Below are 16365 nucleotides of genomic sequence, written 5' to 3' on the forward strand. Positions count from 1 at the left end.
AGTCAGAAGGTACTTGTGCTTGTCACCGATAAATTGATTAGTTATGAGCTCTTGATTTCTCCAAGGATTTATTTCATTACAGAAACTTTGACTCCCTCCAAGCTGAATATTCTCTTAATCTAGGATTTCTGTATGTATGTACATGGACATGGTGTCACGAAAAAATTCGAGTGTCTTCATCTAAATTTTTGTGTCTAATGTGTGTTTGTTACATGTTGGGCACTGACACAACTCTCTTACTGAAGTCTTCATGTTTCATAGCTCATAATGCTGCGTGCTGTAATTAAACTTGGGTTTCAGACATTTGTGCCCTTGCACTAAAAGCTCTTGCACACATTTTGTCCTGTAATGAACTAATGATGTGATTGGTCAGTTTAGGCAGTTATTTTTTTAATTTCTTTTTCTGTATTATCTGTTTTACTGGTGTCCTGCTGATCTAGGATGTGGTTCTGATGGAATGTTATCTATAATATGCTTAGTAGGTTCTTAAGAGTTTTAAGTTTGAGCTTAATGGCAGAGTTTCGCTTGATTTACATGATATATGGCATGAAATTTCATTTTGGTCCGGGTAAGGAGATATGGTGGCTGTGTGCTTTTATTACACTCTTTGGTGTCTTTTGCTGGACTAAAATGCATGAAGGAAAAGTCTTGTTCCTTGACATTGGGACAGGATACTTTACATAAATTTCTTGTCTCTATTTTAAATGAAGCCTGTAGCTTTGGTTTTCTGCACAGAGCTTTCTTTGGGGGAGACTCCTTTCCAGACTTGCTGAGGAACTATCTTTCTTATAAATTATGAAAGCTTTTGAAGTATTTTGCCAAGCTTTGGCTTTGATTTAATTCTTCTATTTCTTTGTAAGCCTTTTGTTTTGATATATTTATTTTTTCATCCAGGAAATAGAACACGTGGAATTTTATTTTTGTTTTTAAATGGAACAAAGAAGGATTTTATTAAGAGGGAAGCAAGCTATGAATGAGAAGTGTTTGATGTCCTTCCTAGGAAAAAAATTGCGGCATGAGAAAGATTTGTTGCTTTAGAGTGTTTGGTCTCTTCACAAGCTTTATTGCATCTGGGTGATACTTGAATGCATTATTTACAGCTTCGAACACTAAATTTCCATCTTTTTGATGATGTCAAAATGTGTATAATGTTGACTGACTTGAAGAGTTTTTGATTCTTGTTGGTGTACCTTTAAATTTTGTTATTATTTTTTCTGTTTTTGTGGAAAGAGCCTACTCTTAGCATTTGACATTGATTTGCATTTGACTGATTCTTTTTCTGTTTTTCTGTTTTTTCTGATTCTTGACTGGTTTTTCAGATTTGCATTTGACATTGATCTTGATGCTCCGAAAGTTAGAGTTCCTCTCAGATCTAGTGGCTCCCGGAAATGTGATGATCACTTTATTTTGGATTTTGGTCATTTTACACTGCACACAGTGGTATGCTCCTGAGATATGAGGCTTTGAGTTGTTCTATTTTAGCTTGACTCTGTCTCAAATGGTTTTATTTTCTCACAGGAAAGTCAGTCTGATGAGCAGAGGAAAAATCCTTATTCTCAGTTTTTGATCACTGGACGAGATATTGCTGCTTTTTTTACAGACTGTGGCTCTGACTATGGGGATTGCAGTTTGGTGAAACCTAGTGATGATAATCAGCAACTTTTTTCATCTGTTGTGGACATAGTTGAAAATCAATGTTCTCTTATTGATAGGTGTGGAATGGCAATACTTGTAGATCAGGTACATTCATCTTCAATTTTTATACGCACTCATGCTATATGGATTGCTCAAGAATGCAATGCCCCATCTATTCTGTTGCGAATCATTTTCTGAATTTCCCCTCTAAATCCTATATGATATTTTAGTATTCACATTTTGTTCTTATCCTGGTATTCTCTATTGAATTATTCAAGATTAAAGTGCCACATCCAAGTTATCCGTCAACTCGTATCTCGGTTCAAGTGCCAAATGTGGGGATTCACTTTTCTCCGGAGAGACATTCTAAAATCATGGACCTGCTAAGCATATTTTATGGGACGATTGAAACCTGTAGTCAGTCTACTGCAGATAACTTCCAAGCTAAACTTGCTCCTTGGAGTCCTGCAGATCTTGCTGCTGATGGTAGAATCCTTGTTTGGAGGGTATCTCCCTGGTTCTGTGTACTATATGCTTGTCTGTATTTTATTTCACTCAGTTAATTTGTTTGACTTAGGAATATTCCAAATGAATTTCATTTTACAGGGAATTGGCAACTCAATTGCTACTTGGCAGCCTTGTTTCCTGTTGCTTTCAGGATCTTATTTTTATGTATTTGAATCTGCAAAGTCTCAAAGTTACCAGAGATACCTAAGGTGCTGCACATTGATATTTCTAATTTTTCATTTGATTTTAATTTAAGTCATTTTGATAACAATCATCTATTCTTTTTTCAAAATTATTTTCTTTCGTCATTTTTTCGATGAATGAAAAGAAGTCTGTGAGAGAAAGGAGAGGGATGTAGACAAAGGACAAAAAATCCTTCTAGAGCAACAGAAAGGTTTCTGAACAGGAGATATTGAAAAGGAAAAACTGTAACTTGAAAAGGACTCCATAACATCAACAAGTTTTATTCTGCTAAGTCGAAAAAGACTCCATTCATTGTAAATCTGCAAGAGGAACCGAAATGAAAAGAACTCTGCTTAAATGATTGTTGTGTCAGTAAGACAACTCCATTAAGATGCGAAGGAACAATTTTGTGGTAAGGAATTATGTCCTTTTGACATGTTAGCAGGGTGTTAAGCCTATCCTGATTGCTTGCGTAATTGTGTTTTGTTATGAATATATCTAAACTGCACTTACCATTCTGACAAAGGGGGGAAGCCATATGGACCTGTGGCTTTGTTATGAATATATATAAACTGCACTTCAAACGTATTCTAAATGCATCTACATTTGTGTGGCCTTTTTTAAATGAGGTGTGGTATCATTTTCATCCTTTCATTGACAGCTTGAAATTAAAAAAAAAGGGATGCACTTCTGCATGAACAGCAGTGTAAAAAATTGTAATTTCATCAGCAATGAACTCCATTTCTCAAATGAAACTGCCACGCTGAGGCTCTAACTCTTTGACAGTTTGTTCTTAGATACAAAGTCACCAAGGCCTGACCTGCCACTTCTAGTTACCTTTATTCTTCGTGTTTTTGAAACTGGAAACTGAAAATTATTGATTGTTATGTTAGACATATGCTTTGATCTATGCAGTATGGGTGGTAGGCAAGTCCTTGAGGTTCCTCCAGCAAATATTGGCGGCTCCTCATTTTGCATTGCTGTATGTTTCAGGGGAATGGACATTCAGAAGGTAAATAAAATTGTTTTCAATTAATGATCTCATAAAAAATGACATTTCATCTCCAGGATAATTAATATTATTGCATGTTACTGATGTTTGGGTTTCAATTGTTTTCATTTTTTTGGTTATAGCCAATATCGAGATTTGCTTCAAGTTGTGTGGGGTAGCTTGTTTTATTGATAAACATTTAAATTGTGTGTCAAAGTTATCAGAAACATCTTTTGTTGATTATCTGTGAATTTTTAAATTTACCCTGACCTAATTTTGCTTGAATCTCGTATTTATTGCCTATAATTCCCTTTATTTCTTGATTTTCTGGTTTTGTAATCTTTTTGTGTTGCTTGATTTAATTTTTTTTTAATGTTAATATTGTAACTGCTGATTTTGTGGGATTTAATGCTATTGTTATGAATGTGCAAATTCATTTAAGTCATTATTCATTTGAATCAATCATAAGTCAGACTCTCAATCATATAAAATCTGCTTGGTATCAGAGCCCCGTGAGTCCTACTCTTTTCAAATGGCCAGAACTTGGCCAACAAGAAACCTAGAATGCATGGTGCTGTCGTTCTACCTTAATAGTAATACATTGGCTTCACAGTAACAGGAAGCCAATTTTGCATTTTTTCCATTTTAATATCATATACATCACCGCATACTATCTTGTCACGGGTGTAGATGATTTATTACCTTTGTTAGTGATCACAGAAGACTTACATAGCACCTTACGAGGAAGAAACTTAAACCATCAACATTTTCAAACAGTTCTCCACCTTTATTCAAACACAATTTCATACTACAATGAACATCCAAAGGTCTGTCAATGCTACTGATTATTTCAATACAAATCTGATAGGATCTAAGATGGGTAGAGAGAAATAAGAAGAGTAGTTCTTTATTAAAATGTGAAATCAGATTCTAATTCCATATATTAATAAGAGAACATAGAATTGATAGAAGAAAATAAAAAGAATAAATCTATTAAGATGATATAGAACAATAATCTCGTTTTATATTTCTTTCAATAGCTACACTTAGGAGAATTTTCGAAGGGTCAAAAGTTTTAAAAGTTCGTTTTATTCATGATATGCTTGCTTTTGAGTTGCTAAGCATATTTATAATGTCAAATACAATCTAAAATAATGAATAAAATCTAGATAACTTGATAATTAAATAAAATATGAATAAAATCTAAATAATTGAATATCTGATATCTAAATAAAATTTAGATAACTAAATATCTAAATAAAATCTAAACAATATTATTAAAAAGGAAATATTTAAAATAAAATAATATTTATTCCTAATATATCTCTAAGTTTTCAAATTATCCTGTATTCCACCATGATTAGCACTCTATCAAAATCTCACTATCTTATCTAGCATGGGGTAAGGTCCTTGCACTTGGCACCCTCTGTCTAATTACATTTCCTCCAAGATATCAATGTTCTGTGGCAAATATTTCTAATGAACAGATTTGCAAGAGTGTTGATGCAAACATAGGTAATTTTGAATGCTCAATAGGGAATTTAAGTGGACTGGATCTTCTTCCTTAGGGAGGGTTCCCTATCGCTTTCACCCATTTTCATTAGGGGATTGTTGAACTGTTTCTTTGTTTTAGAAAACTCCATTTTTGTATGTTTTTCTCTTCTCTTTAATAAATTTGATTGTCACTCAATGATTAGGGTGCAAATGGGATAGCAGTCTAACATTGCTGGCGATATGTTTGATCGTTTTCAGAAACCTAGCTTGCAAGTTGTTGACAAAGATTGTTGTGGCAAAAATGCGAAAAAGAGATAGGTTGTAAAAGGGCTAAAGAAGTAGTAACAAAAGAATATAATTAGTGTGAGGAGTGAGATGCTTGTTATGTCTAATAGTGGGTGATGGCTACCCATGAGTAAGCATTGTGATGCTGATGGATACTTAGGTGGGAAGGGGAACCCTATTCCAAAAGTTAGTTGTTTAGATGGGATTGTGGGAAAACAAACCTACTTAAATGCCCCATTGAGCATTCCATACTTCTAAACGGGGGACTTGATATCCCTTACTACCAAGTCTCCATTAGAGACTAATAGGAAACTTGTCTTTATTGTATGGGTTGATGAATATTTTGAGTATATTTTACATTGTATTTCTGTCTTCATTCCATGGTTGCACTTTAAACGTCAGATGCTTTTTAAAATCAAACTGTCACTCTATTATAACAAAAGGATTATGTATGTTTTAGTTTGAAATTTCTCAGATGCTTTTCTTCTTTGAATTGTTGACTTCTTCCTCCCCACCCTTGGGTTTTAAATGTACCTTAGCGAATTGTTGACCATTATGATATTATAATATATATCTGAAAAACTGATCACATATGGGTTTCTGGTTCATGCTCTGCTTGCTTTCTTCTCTTTTGAAATGCCACTTGAACCTTTTTATGTCCTTTCCTTATGAAAATCTATAATATCTTGCAGGCTCTTGAATCTTCCAGCACTTGGATATTAGATTTTCGAGATGAAGAGGAGAAGGCTAGCTGGTTTAAAGGACTTGTACAAGCAACATATCAAGCTTCTGTATGACATATAATTAAATTTTTTTGCTATTATCTTGATCCTTATTGTGGTAGATATATAAGCACCCATGTTGCATTGCGTATAGGCTGCTCCATCAGTTGATGTGCTTGGTGACTCAAAGGTTGATACAGCTTCCGGCAGTTTTGTAAATCAGAGAAATGAAAGATCAGTTGACCTTATTATTAAGGGGGCATTGATGGAAATGAAGCTGTTTATATATGGAAAGGTTAGCTGCATTCCTTCACAAGGCTTTGTTTGTTGTGTGATTGAGGAGAGGAAAATTTTGTAGTATGAAGATGTATTTCTACTTAGTAAATGTTAGAATCCTTTCTACTCGGTCTTTGTTCTTGCCTCTCTCAAACAATGATTTACAGGCATTAAGCAGTGTAGAATGTTTTTGCATTTTCCCAGATTACTTATTGGACTAAGTTCATGAATCAATGATGATGTGTATGATGTTTTATTCAGGTTGGAGATATGTTGACGGGAAACTTGATGAGTGTCTGATTCTTGAAGTTCTTGGTGGCGGGGGAAAGGTTTGTGTATAGAGTAGCTTCCACTATTTGCATTGAGGTTCATAATTTCTAGCATCAAAGCACAAATGGCTCTAGATTGTTTCAAGCCTCTGCGTCAATCCCTTATTCACTATTTTAGTTGTTACCTTGATGCTTGAGTTTTGTTTATTTCTTTTAAGCCTGTTTCTGGTATTTTTTGCTGTAGAGCCTTTGGGTCTTTATGTCATTATAGTGTGTTCTTGGTGTTTTACTTATGGACCCATGACTAATGGGTTCTTATCTATTGGGCCAAGGTTAGGTCATGTGGGGGGGGGGAGGAGAGAGAGAGAGAGAGAGAGGGGGCTATGTGTTGTATACATTTGGGCAAAGGGTTTAGTGGGAGGTTAAGCAGAAAAGTGAGTATTTGTGAGGGGGAAACTCTAGCCTCTCGAAAGCTAGGGAAGCAGAATGAGTGTGTGTGAGTTCTCTACCACTTTCTCCTATTCTTTCTTGTAGTTTTTCTGGTTACACCTACACTCTGCCAGGTTTCTATCATTCTAATAGCATTGTTGGTGTAGGTTCCATCATTTTGGTTTTAGAGCAGTCCTATTTGGGTGGGGAAATGGAAATCTTTGAGGTAGAGCATTCAAGTTTGGACATGAATGAGATATTGGAGAAGTTATTGGGGCTTTTAGATAACATGATAGAAACGTTAGATGCTGATAGGACCCACTATTCTAACAAGCTTAACACAAGCAAAAACCGGAAAATACACTTCAAATGGGACTTTGAAAATACTGTTACTGAATGTCTAAATTGGATTACAAGTGGGATAATGATTCCAGCTAATCTCATCTCTCTCATACGCTCATACACTTAAATTACAGTTACAGAGCAACGGTACAAAATACACCCACAGAATAGAATTACAAAATATAAGCCACTCACGAACACACTAAAGCAGAAAGGGGAAATGATGAAGAAAGATAGTCTTCCTCTACCGCCAGCCTAGCATTTGAGAGGCCAGAGCTCTCCTTACCATTCACATTTTCAGAAGACTCCATACCTCCCTCTCTAGGCAAAGGGACAGATTTAAGGACCCAAAAAGTTACAAAAGACTGCACATATCCCTAGCTACACCTAATCCCTAGTCATACTTCACTTTCCCCCCTTACGGTTAGGAATCTTTGGGTAATTCTCTTATCTACTAGAGGATAATTCTTTAGTCCACTGGTGTTGCTCTTCCCTACACCATTTCCCTTCCCATAGATCATGCTGTAGGCACTAGGAAATGATATATAACTCTTTTCTAATTCTTCAGCTCTATCAGATGCTTTGACAGATAAAAGAAAAAATCAATGAAGCAGTGAAAACTGAAACTGAGGTACAAAATGTTGGGAAATCTTCTGGAGAATATAAGGATATGAAGGAAGAAGAGAAGAACATTGAAACAAAGAAAGAAACAGATGAGGGAATAGCTGAAAAAGAGGAAGGTTTAAGCAAAGAGAAAGAAGAAGTGAATATATAAAAATACATTTCTTAAGATCACTGTTGAAGAAGGGGTTATGGAGCAAGGGAAGAACTTTGAGTGATGGCTGAAGAGAATATAGATGGAGGGCTTACTAAAGGGTCCTTGACATCTCATAGAGCATTTGTGGGGAGGAGAGCTGAAGAGGTGCATAAATCTCAATTAAAAGAAGGGTAGAAGTGCAAATTTAACCACCAACTATTTTTTCAGGAGCACTTGATAGTCTATATTATCAGGTAGTGCTAGTAGATTCTTAACTTTAAAAAAACGGAGCATCTAGTTGCCCACCGTTAATTTACTAGACTGACGTTATGTGAGGCCCACAAATGATAGGTGGCATTCCATTTTAACATGTGTAAATGTGCAAATTTAGCCATGAGCTATTTTTTGAAGAGCATTGGGTAGCCTCTACTATAAAAAATAGACCATCCAATGCCATCTCATCAATTTTGACCTACACTTAAGTCAATTTCTTAACACTGTTAGGAATATTTTGTTGAAAAATTCTAAACTGCTTTATTATATTAATTAAAACATGTAAAGAAAATTAAAATTACTAATCTGCCCTCATAATCTTACATATTCTCTCTCCTTCAATTTTAATGAATATTATGGTTATATTTTCATAAACATTTTACAAAATATTAAAATTTATAAACGTGAATTATATTTAAATTAATAAAATAAATATAAATTATATTAATTAATTTATCTCTCATTATATTAAATTTCTAACTCTTTTTTGGCAAGAAAATTTCTAATTTATAAATTTTTATTCATATATGTTGGAAATATTATTTTGTTGACTCACATATTAAAAATTTAAGAAATTATGATGATGAAAACACAATCACTTGAAGCGTTGGGATTTAGGATTCACCCTATAGGTTGCTAGTTTTTACCCTTTAAGTTAACTTTGATCAATTATAGTGACAATTATTCATAAAATGTCCTAATATTCTCCCAAATTATTAGTCCCTTTCTAATTAGCGTTGAATTCATTCCCACGATACCCAGTTAACTAATTAAACCGTGAAGCTATAGTTTAAATCATCACAAATTTCTAAAACTATCCTTAGCCTAGTTATTTATGTTTATTTCTTATTTATGTTTATTTTTCTAAATCTAGGTTCTTTCTTCACTTCTCAATCCATCAAGATTGCCGACAGATTTGATTAAATGGTGGCCAGTCATTAAATCAATATAAAGAATAAGAGAAATAAACATAATTAGAAAGAGCAAAAATATTCATAAATACAAATGCAAAGAGTCAAAACAAAGGAGATAGAAAACTAGCTCTCGATTGGGCTACATCCCTACCCCAACTGGATAATTTAGAAACACATAATAAAATCAAATAACACAGTTTTAAAATTCTCAATCATGAAAAATGTTCACAGAGAAAATTAAGGAGTAGAAAAGAAATAACTATGATTTGTAGAATTCCTCAGTGATCTCGCTTTCAGCCTTCAGAATGCTTCTACGAGCTCTAAATATCTCAGAGATAATTCTTAAGGTACTCAAATAAGTGATTGGATTACCCCTCTCTTGATGGAGGGAATATTTATAGTTAAAGTGGAGGCTCCTTCTTTTATCCTTTATCGATGTGGGGCTCTAATATATATATATATATATATGTATATTAATATAAATGACATCCAGCGTATCATCTCCCATGATCTTTCACCTCTTTCTCTCTCCACACGAGATTTGCTCCCTTGTGAAGCAGCTGTTCCATCACTCTATATATATATATATAGATATATTATTTTCCTTTTCTTTTCGTTTGCATTTTCTTCTTTTATTTAATCTATTATTTTCCTACAAAATAAAAAAAGAAATATATGAGTAGATTTTATGTTAAAATTTCTTTTTATCTTATAATTAAGTGGTAGGAGAAAAATATATAAATATTAATTAAATAGATATGAAATCTTAATAAATATAATTGAATCCAAACAAAAATTTACACCTATTTAATTATAAAATATGCACTTGTCAATTTACTCTATAAATAAGTGTGTATAGATTTCTCTTAAACTTATATGCTATATAAATAAGTTTATTTTTATATTTAATGTTATTTTTGACATTATAATTATCAGTTGGAAGCTTAAATGACTCTTGAACATTTATGTTAATGGGGCCATTTTAGTCCAAAATATATGATTTAACGGTTAATTAAATGAATGAAAATGGAATTTTTAAAATAGATGGGAAGTGTATGTTATGTAAATTTTGATTTCAAGGGAGGTTTATATATGTTTTAAAATTAGAAGGGAGGCCTTTGTAATTAAGGTAAATAGAGAGGAGGTTGATGTACTTTACTCTTAAAAGAAATGATAGAAGAGGGTTCAAAACATGATGATCTTGTTTTGGGAATCGTTGCTGAAGACACTGGCTGGGTTGTTAAGAGGAATCGATATAAGAGTTAGTTCTAAACTCAGTTTTGGAGATGGATTTTTGTGGTGTAACACACAATCACTCAAATGCAGACAGAGAGGAAATAGGAGAGGAAACAGAAACAGAAAGGAAGAAGAGAGACAGAAAATAGAGAGAGAGGGAGGAAAAGAGGGAGACAGAAAACTAAAGAGAGAAGGGGCAGCTATCGGAATATTCAATCAAAATATTTCATTCATCCAGATCTGCCATTACGAGTGCAAGCTTTGTCTATTTAAACTAAGCTCTCATGTCTATTAAGGAGACCTTAATAACTTGTCTATATATAGCTAATGTTCAGATTTCCTTGTTTACAAAGGTATTAAAATAACACAAAAGCAACTTAATTCTTTCTAGACTAATATTTCTCATGCTTTCTTTCAATTCCCCCTTGCTTTAAAGAACTCTCCTCCGGAGGGTAAAGAAGTTGATGTAACTCCTCTAAAGTGCAATGCAGGGAATCCTTCCAGGTAGCAGCTAATGTAGAGATCCTTTCCATCATACAAGGTAGTGGAAATGAGACTGTGTGGAGATTGAGCAATATGATCATAGTGACTTGGAAAACCTTCCCAATGGACAACATAGTTTAGGAATTTGACGAAGTTGAACACTTCTCTCGTCAAGATCCCTAGCTTGCTTCGACTCATAAGGCTCTATTGCCTTTAAGCGGTGGTCTTTAGTCAACAATTTGAATCCTTGATTCACTTTAGGACTAATGCCCTCATTTTTTATAAGGACGACTTCTGTCTCAAATTCTTTCTCTTGCTGCATAGTAACATCTATGTCACTTCCATACTAACTTGAGCTCTTTCATAGGTATACTTTCACTCCTAATCACAGGACCATGAATGCTATTTGTATCCTTTTTTGGTACAACTGATATGGGTGAAGCCCTTTTTGATGAGGGTACCATTCTCTTGTGCCTTGAAAATGTCGTAATCATGTCTCGAGAAAGTTATATCCATATCCTTTTGTTAGCCTAAACATTTGAGAGCTCTTAAGGCTTCATCAAACTTACTATTCACATACTCCTTCAACTCTTGAATTTTTTGATCCATATATTCCTTATGAGCCTTGTGATTTTCCTCAAGGTAACTTTAATAATTGGGACATAATAAACACAAACTAAACTTCCACAAATGATTTCATGCACATAGGATAGATCTGAATAGAAGAAAACCATGCGAAGCAGCATAGAAAACGATAAAAAACACAGGTTCTAAGAGGGTCAACAGTCTTACTAATGTAGCTTTAGAAGCCTGCAAGATGAAATTTTGCCCCCAACGAAGCTTTAGATGATGATTCAGGGCTCTTAGATTGCTCAAGAAAATCTCACAAAACACCTCAGAAAATGGAGAAAATCAGCTTCTGGATGCTCTTGTAGGACGATGCATGACAAGTGTGGGGTACATGAAACTTGCACGTAGAGAACTCCACTAGCGCTTGTAGGAGTGTTAGGAAGAAAATTGCAGCACGGCTTTTGGTTCTGGCTGGTGATGTAAAACACACATACACACTCATGCTAGCTCGAATAGAAAAGGAAATGGGAGTGAAGACAGAAACATAGGGTGAGAGGTGAAAGGGGGGCAAGAACAGAGAAGGAGAGGGATGGCAAAAAAAAAAAAAAGGAAGTGGGGGAAGAGAAGAGGGACGTGGAACTGATAGGGAGGGGAAGCAAAGGGAGAGAGACGCAGAGTTGAGAGAGAGCATTCACATAACTTAGAAATTCATTCATTTAAACCTGCTTCTAAGTTACATTTCAGTATCTATTTATAGGCATGAAGTTTCCTTCCCCATGAGGAAACCTCTACCCACTTGCTAAAACTAAATTATAAATAATGCCACTTGTTGAAAAGGAAACTGGCAGTCAAAAAATAATCTAAAAGTAACAAAGCTATTATTATCTCCTTCTAAATTAATATTTTTCATATTTCTTATCAGCCGGACTCCTCTTTTGAGCATGATGGTGGTGGTCGTTTTTGTGTTTTGATGTCGGGAAGTGTGTGTTTTGACTATGGCAGGTCCAGGAGTTTTTTTGGGCGAGTTTCTTTGTTTTCAGGCAATGGAAGCAACCAAGGAGGGTAGAAGTGTTGGCTATGGTACCAAATCGATGTAACACACATTCACACACCCTCACTCAAATGCAAACAGGGAGTAAATGGGAGAGGAAACATAAATAGAGAGGAAGAAGAGAGAGAGAAAATAGAGAGGGAGGGAGGAAAGAGGGAGACGCAGAACTAAAGAGAGAAGGGGAAGCTATCTGACACAAGTTCAAGCTTAGCCTATTCAAACTAATCTCTCCTACTTATTAAGGAATCCTTAGTAACTTGTCTACATAAAGCTAATGTTCAGATTTCCCTCTTTACAAAAGTATTAAAATAATACAAAGGAACTTAATTCTTTCTAGAATAATATTTCCCATATTTTCTATCATTTTGGCTGTGTCACTTCGTTAGTAAAGTTTTCTTCCTTCCCTTGTCCTTGAATATACATAAGGGTGATCGTTTTTGTAGGTATTTAATACCATTAAAACAGAATCCTCTAGCCAACTTGGCATATAATGTTTTTGTGTTCAAAATTGTTATTGATTTTGTGGCTCATTTATTTCACAGGTGCATCTAATTCATGCAGACGGTGATCTGACAGTCAAGATGAAATTGCATTCTTTGAAAATTAAGGATGAACTTCTGGGTCATCTATCAGTGGGTGAACACTATCTAGCGGTTTCAGTGCTGAAGAATGAAACTTCATCTGCTAGCTCTGGCTCATTGACTTCTCATGGGAAGGATGTACCAGTTGGGCTTCCTGAAGATGATGATAGTTTTTGGATGCATTATCTGAATTCATGTCTCAACAAGATGCTGGAAACTATACGCATCATATATCTGTAGATCAGCAGGGGCTGGTGGGGATTCCACCTGATTTTGAGCCACTTAAAACCTTTATTCATGAAAAGGGGGTTGAAGAGGCACAGGGCACTCCCCGTGAAATATATTATGAGATAGAGGGAATTGATAATTTAGATTTCATTTCTGTCACCTTTTCAACAAGGAGTTCTAGCTCCCCTGATTATGATGGTATAGATACACAGGTACCTTGAAAATTGTTAAGGTTAGATTTGTTTTTCTGGTCTATTTTTATGGTAAGATGCTGCATTTACAATTTTAATTCTAATCTTCAGATGAGTGTTCGCATGTCCAAGCTGGAATTTTTTTGCAACCGGCCCACTATTGTCGCACTGATAAGTTTTGGCTTGGATATAAACTCTGTGAATTACATGACAAATCATATTGAGACAACTGCAACTGCTCAGGAGCATTCTCTTCTGAACAAGGAGAAAATTGATGAAAAAGGGCATGTTAAAGGGTTGTTGGGCTTTGGAAAAGAGCGAGTTCTATTTCATTTAAATATGAATGTAGACAGTGTAACTATGTTCCTCAACAAGGAGGATGGCTCTCAACTTGCTATGCTTGTACAAGAGAGCTTCCTGTTGGATCTTAAGGTAATGATATTAGCAGCCAATGCTCTCCTTTATGTTCCCATTGGAGGTTTCATCTATTTGCGAGGTTTCTTCATTTATTACTGGATTAGACTTTTTTGGTATTTAACTGAGCTTATAGCTTTTCATACATTTTAATGGGTTAAAAGTTTGTTTATGGCAGTATTTTTGTGCTCATCTCATGTTTGTTTTAATGGAGTTTCTATTTCTAATGTGGAGAGATTGAGCAGATAGGTTATAGTGTTTCTCCTCTTGGGCTTTCTATTTTTCTTTTATTTTCTTTCTTTTGAAGTATATTTTTCTTCTTCGCTAGTAGTATGTTAATTTTTCTTTTTCTTCTTTAATTAAATTTCTTCTGTGTAAGTAGAAATGATGTTATTCTTTCATTACCATCATATTTTTCTTCATTGTTGACAGCATTCTGAAGTTAACTGTTTTTCCTATCAAGGTTCACCCAAGTTCTCTATCCATTGAAGGCACATTAGGCAACTTTAGGCTTTGCGATGGATCCCTTGGAACAGATCACTGTTGGGCTTGGCTTTGTGACTTGCGCAATCCTGGCACTGACTCCCTTATTAGGGTGTGTTGTCTTCTGTTTGAACCAACATTTTGAAGGTTTCTTATACATTTTCTTTTTCTCCTTTCTGTTGTTTACTGAAACTTCACTTTTCCTTCTTGCTCTTTCAGTTCAAATTCAATTCTTATCAGGCTGAAGATGATGAGTATCAAGGATATGACTACAGCTTGCAATGTCACCTTTCTGCTGTTCGCATTGTTTTTCTTGTATAGATTTGTGCAGGAGGTATGCCCAAAAACAGTGTTGGAGCTAACTTTGGGCCCAAAAAATAACATGGTTGCGGTTAGAAATTAAATTAATTTTTTATACTTCTGTATTTGCCATGTGAATGCGAATTATAGTACTGGGTGCAGCTGTAGGCATGCTCAAAAGGACAAATATGCTACTCTTTTACTAGTCTAGCAACTTTGGTGCAGCGCAAATATATTACAAGTTGATACTGCATGCATGCATGCGTATATAAAACAGAATATTTCTGTATAACAAGCCAATCAGTACTTGATAAGTGCCTCTTATAGCTTCTAGGAGTTACAACTACTACTAAGCAACTCCAGCTTGCTAACTTTCATCTAACTGATTAACTAATGCTCTTCTTCCACAATCTCCATGCATCAGAAATGTGCTACATGAACTTTATTAGCCTCAGTACCTCTTTTTGCGTTAATATGGAAAACTGCAAAACTTGAGTTTGTAGCAAATAGCTTTTTTCCGAGGATAAAGATTGGCACTCTATATCTCTGGAGTATCTTTTACTCCTTTCAGGTTGCTGGCAACCATGTCCCATCTTTTCTTGAAGAACTCCTTGGTGCCAACCCAAACAACCCCCCCAAAAAAAAACAAAAAAAAAAAAACAAGAAAAAAAACCAAAGCCCGAATTCATGAATATTTATGATTTCAACTCAATGATTATTAAGTTCTTATATGTTGTAAATGAGCTTAACTTTCATAGTCATAATTAGTTGATTGATCATATACTTTGTATACTTGTTATCTTCAATATAATGTGCTTTACAATTAAATGAATTATGTGCTAAGCTTTATGATAGAGCATTTTGGACGCTTTATCACTATTAGTTAGCTATGAACTGTCATTCTTTAGATAACTACAATTGCATTTGTGCGCTTTGGGTTAACTTTGGGGAACTCTGTTTTGTATTGTATGATATTTGAAGTCCTCTGTATGCTCAGGTTGCCTTTGATGTCAACTCCTTGGTTTTTCCTTCTCTGGCCCCCATTTTTTGAGCTGTTGCTTGTTTAATGATTATTAAATTTGATGAGAGTTTGCTTCTGCAGATTATGGTGTATTTTATGGAACTTGCTTCTCCGCATACTGAAGAAGCAACCAAACTTGTTGATAAAGTTGGAGGATTTGAATGGTTGATTCAAAAATATGAAATTGATGGGTCTGCTGCACTCAAGCTGGATCTTACACTTGACACTCCAATCATTGTTGTTCCAAGAAATTCCAAAAGCAAGGAGTAAGTTTATCTTTTAAATTTATTCTTTCAATGCTACAACCGATTTTTATTTTCTATTTACTTGGTGGTTTTTGATAATGAATAGGCACTTAATGTGAAAATTAGTGGCGGTGATAACTGCATCACTGAAAAGTTAGTGTTGGGGATTACCCTATTATGCTTCCCCTTTAATTTTGTTTTGTTTAGTTAGCGTTTTTTTTTTAAATTAAGGCTTATTTTGTTTCTAGTTTTTTGGATGACACTTTTATATGCGTTTAAAACAATTAGTTCAAGTGGTTTGTTTAGATCACTATAGAGTAAAGAGTAATTCTATTGACAGAGTTACATTTTTTGGGTTAAAGTAGTTTGAATTCCTTTTTATCATTTGTAAATAAGACATTGATTTCATTCAATAAAGCGAGTGTATGAACCCTGAATCTCCCCATGTGATCAGGACTTTATTGGCTTCAAGCGAACCTGAGGTA

General features: G+C 34.7%; 1 protein-coding gene across 1 annotated transcript in view; it reads left to right on the forward strand.

Annotated features, from left to right (window-relative positions):
* LOC129309216 (uncharacterized) overlaps positions 1–16365 on the forward strand; it is a 79965-nt gene that overhangs the window by 21736 nt on the left and 41864 nt on the right. The window contains 15 exon segments of the mRNA XM_054950651.1: positions 1317–1440; positions 1519–1740; positions 1914–2141; positions 2242–2351; positions 3241–3337; positions 5788–5886; positions 5972–6116; positions 6355–6422; positions 12960–13170; positions 13173–13438; positions 13529–13849; positions 14295–14426; positions 14534–14623; positions 14625–14648; positions 15717–15901. Of these exon segments, the coding sequence (XP_054806626.1) occupies positions 1317–1440; positions 1519–1740; positions 1914–2141; positions 2242–2351; positions 3241–3337; positions 5788–5886; positions 5972–6116; positions 6355–6422; positions 12960–13170; positions 13173–13438; positions 13529–13849; positions 14295–14426; positions 14534–14623; positions 14625–14648; positions 15717–15901 (2322 nt within the window).

Source organism: Prosopis cineraria, unplaced genomic scaffold (genome assembly GCF_029017545.1).
Source record: "Prosopis cineraria cultivar Desert tree isolate PC_DT_omini unplaced genomic scaffold, ASM2901754v1 PC4, whole genome shotgun sequence".
NCBI classification, from domain to species: domain Eukaryota; kingdom Viridiplantae; phylum Streptophyta; class Magnoliopsida; order Fabales; family Fabaceae; genus Prosopis; species Prosopis cineraria.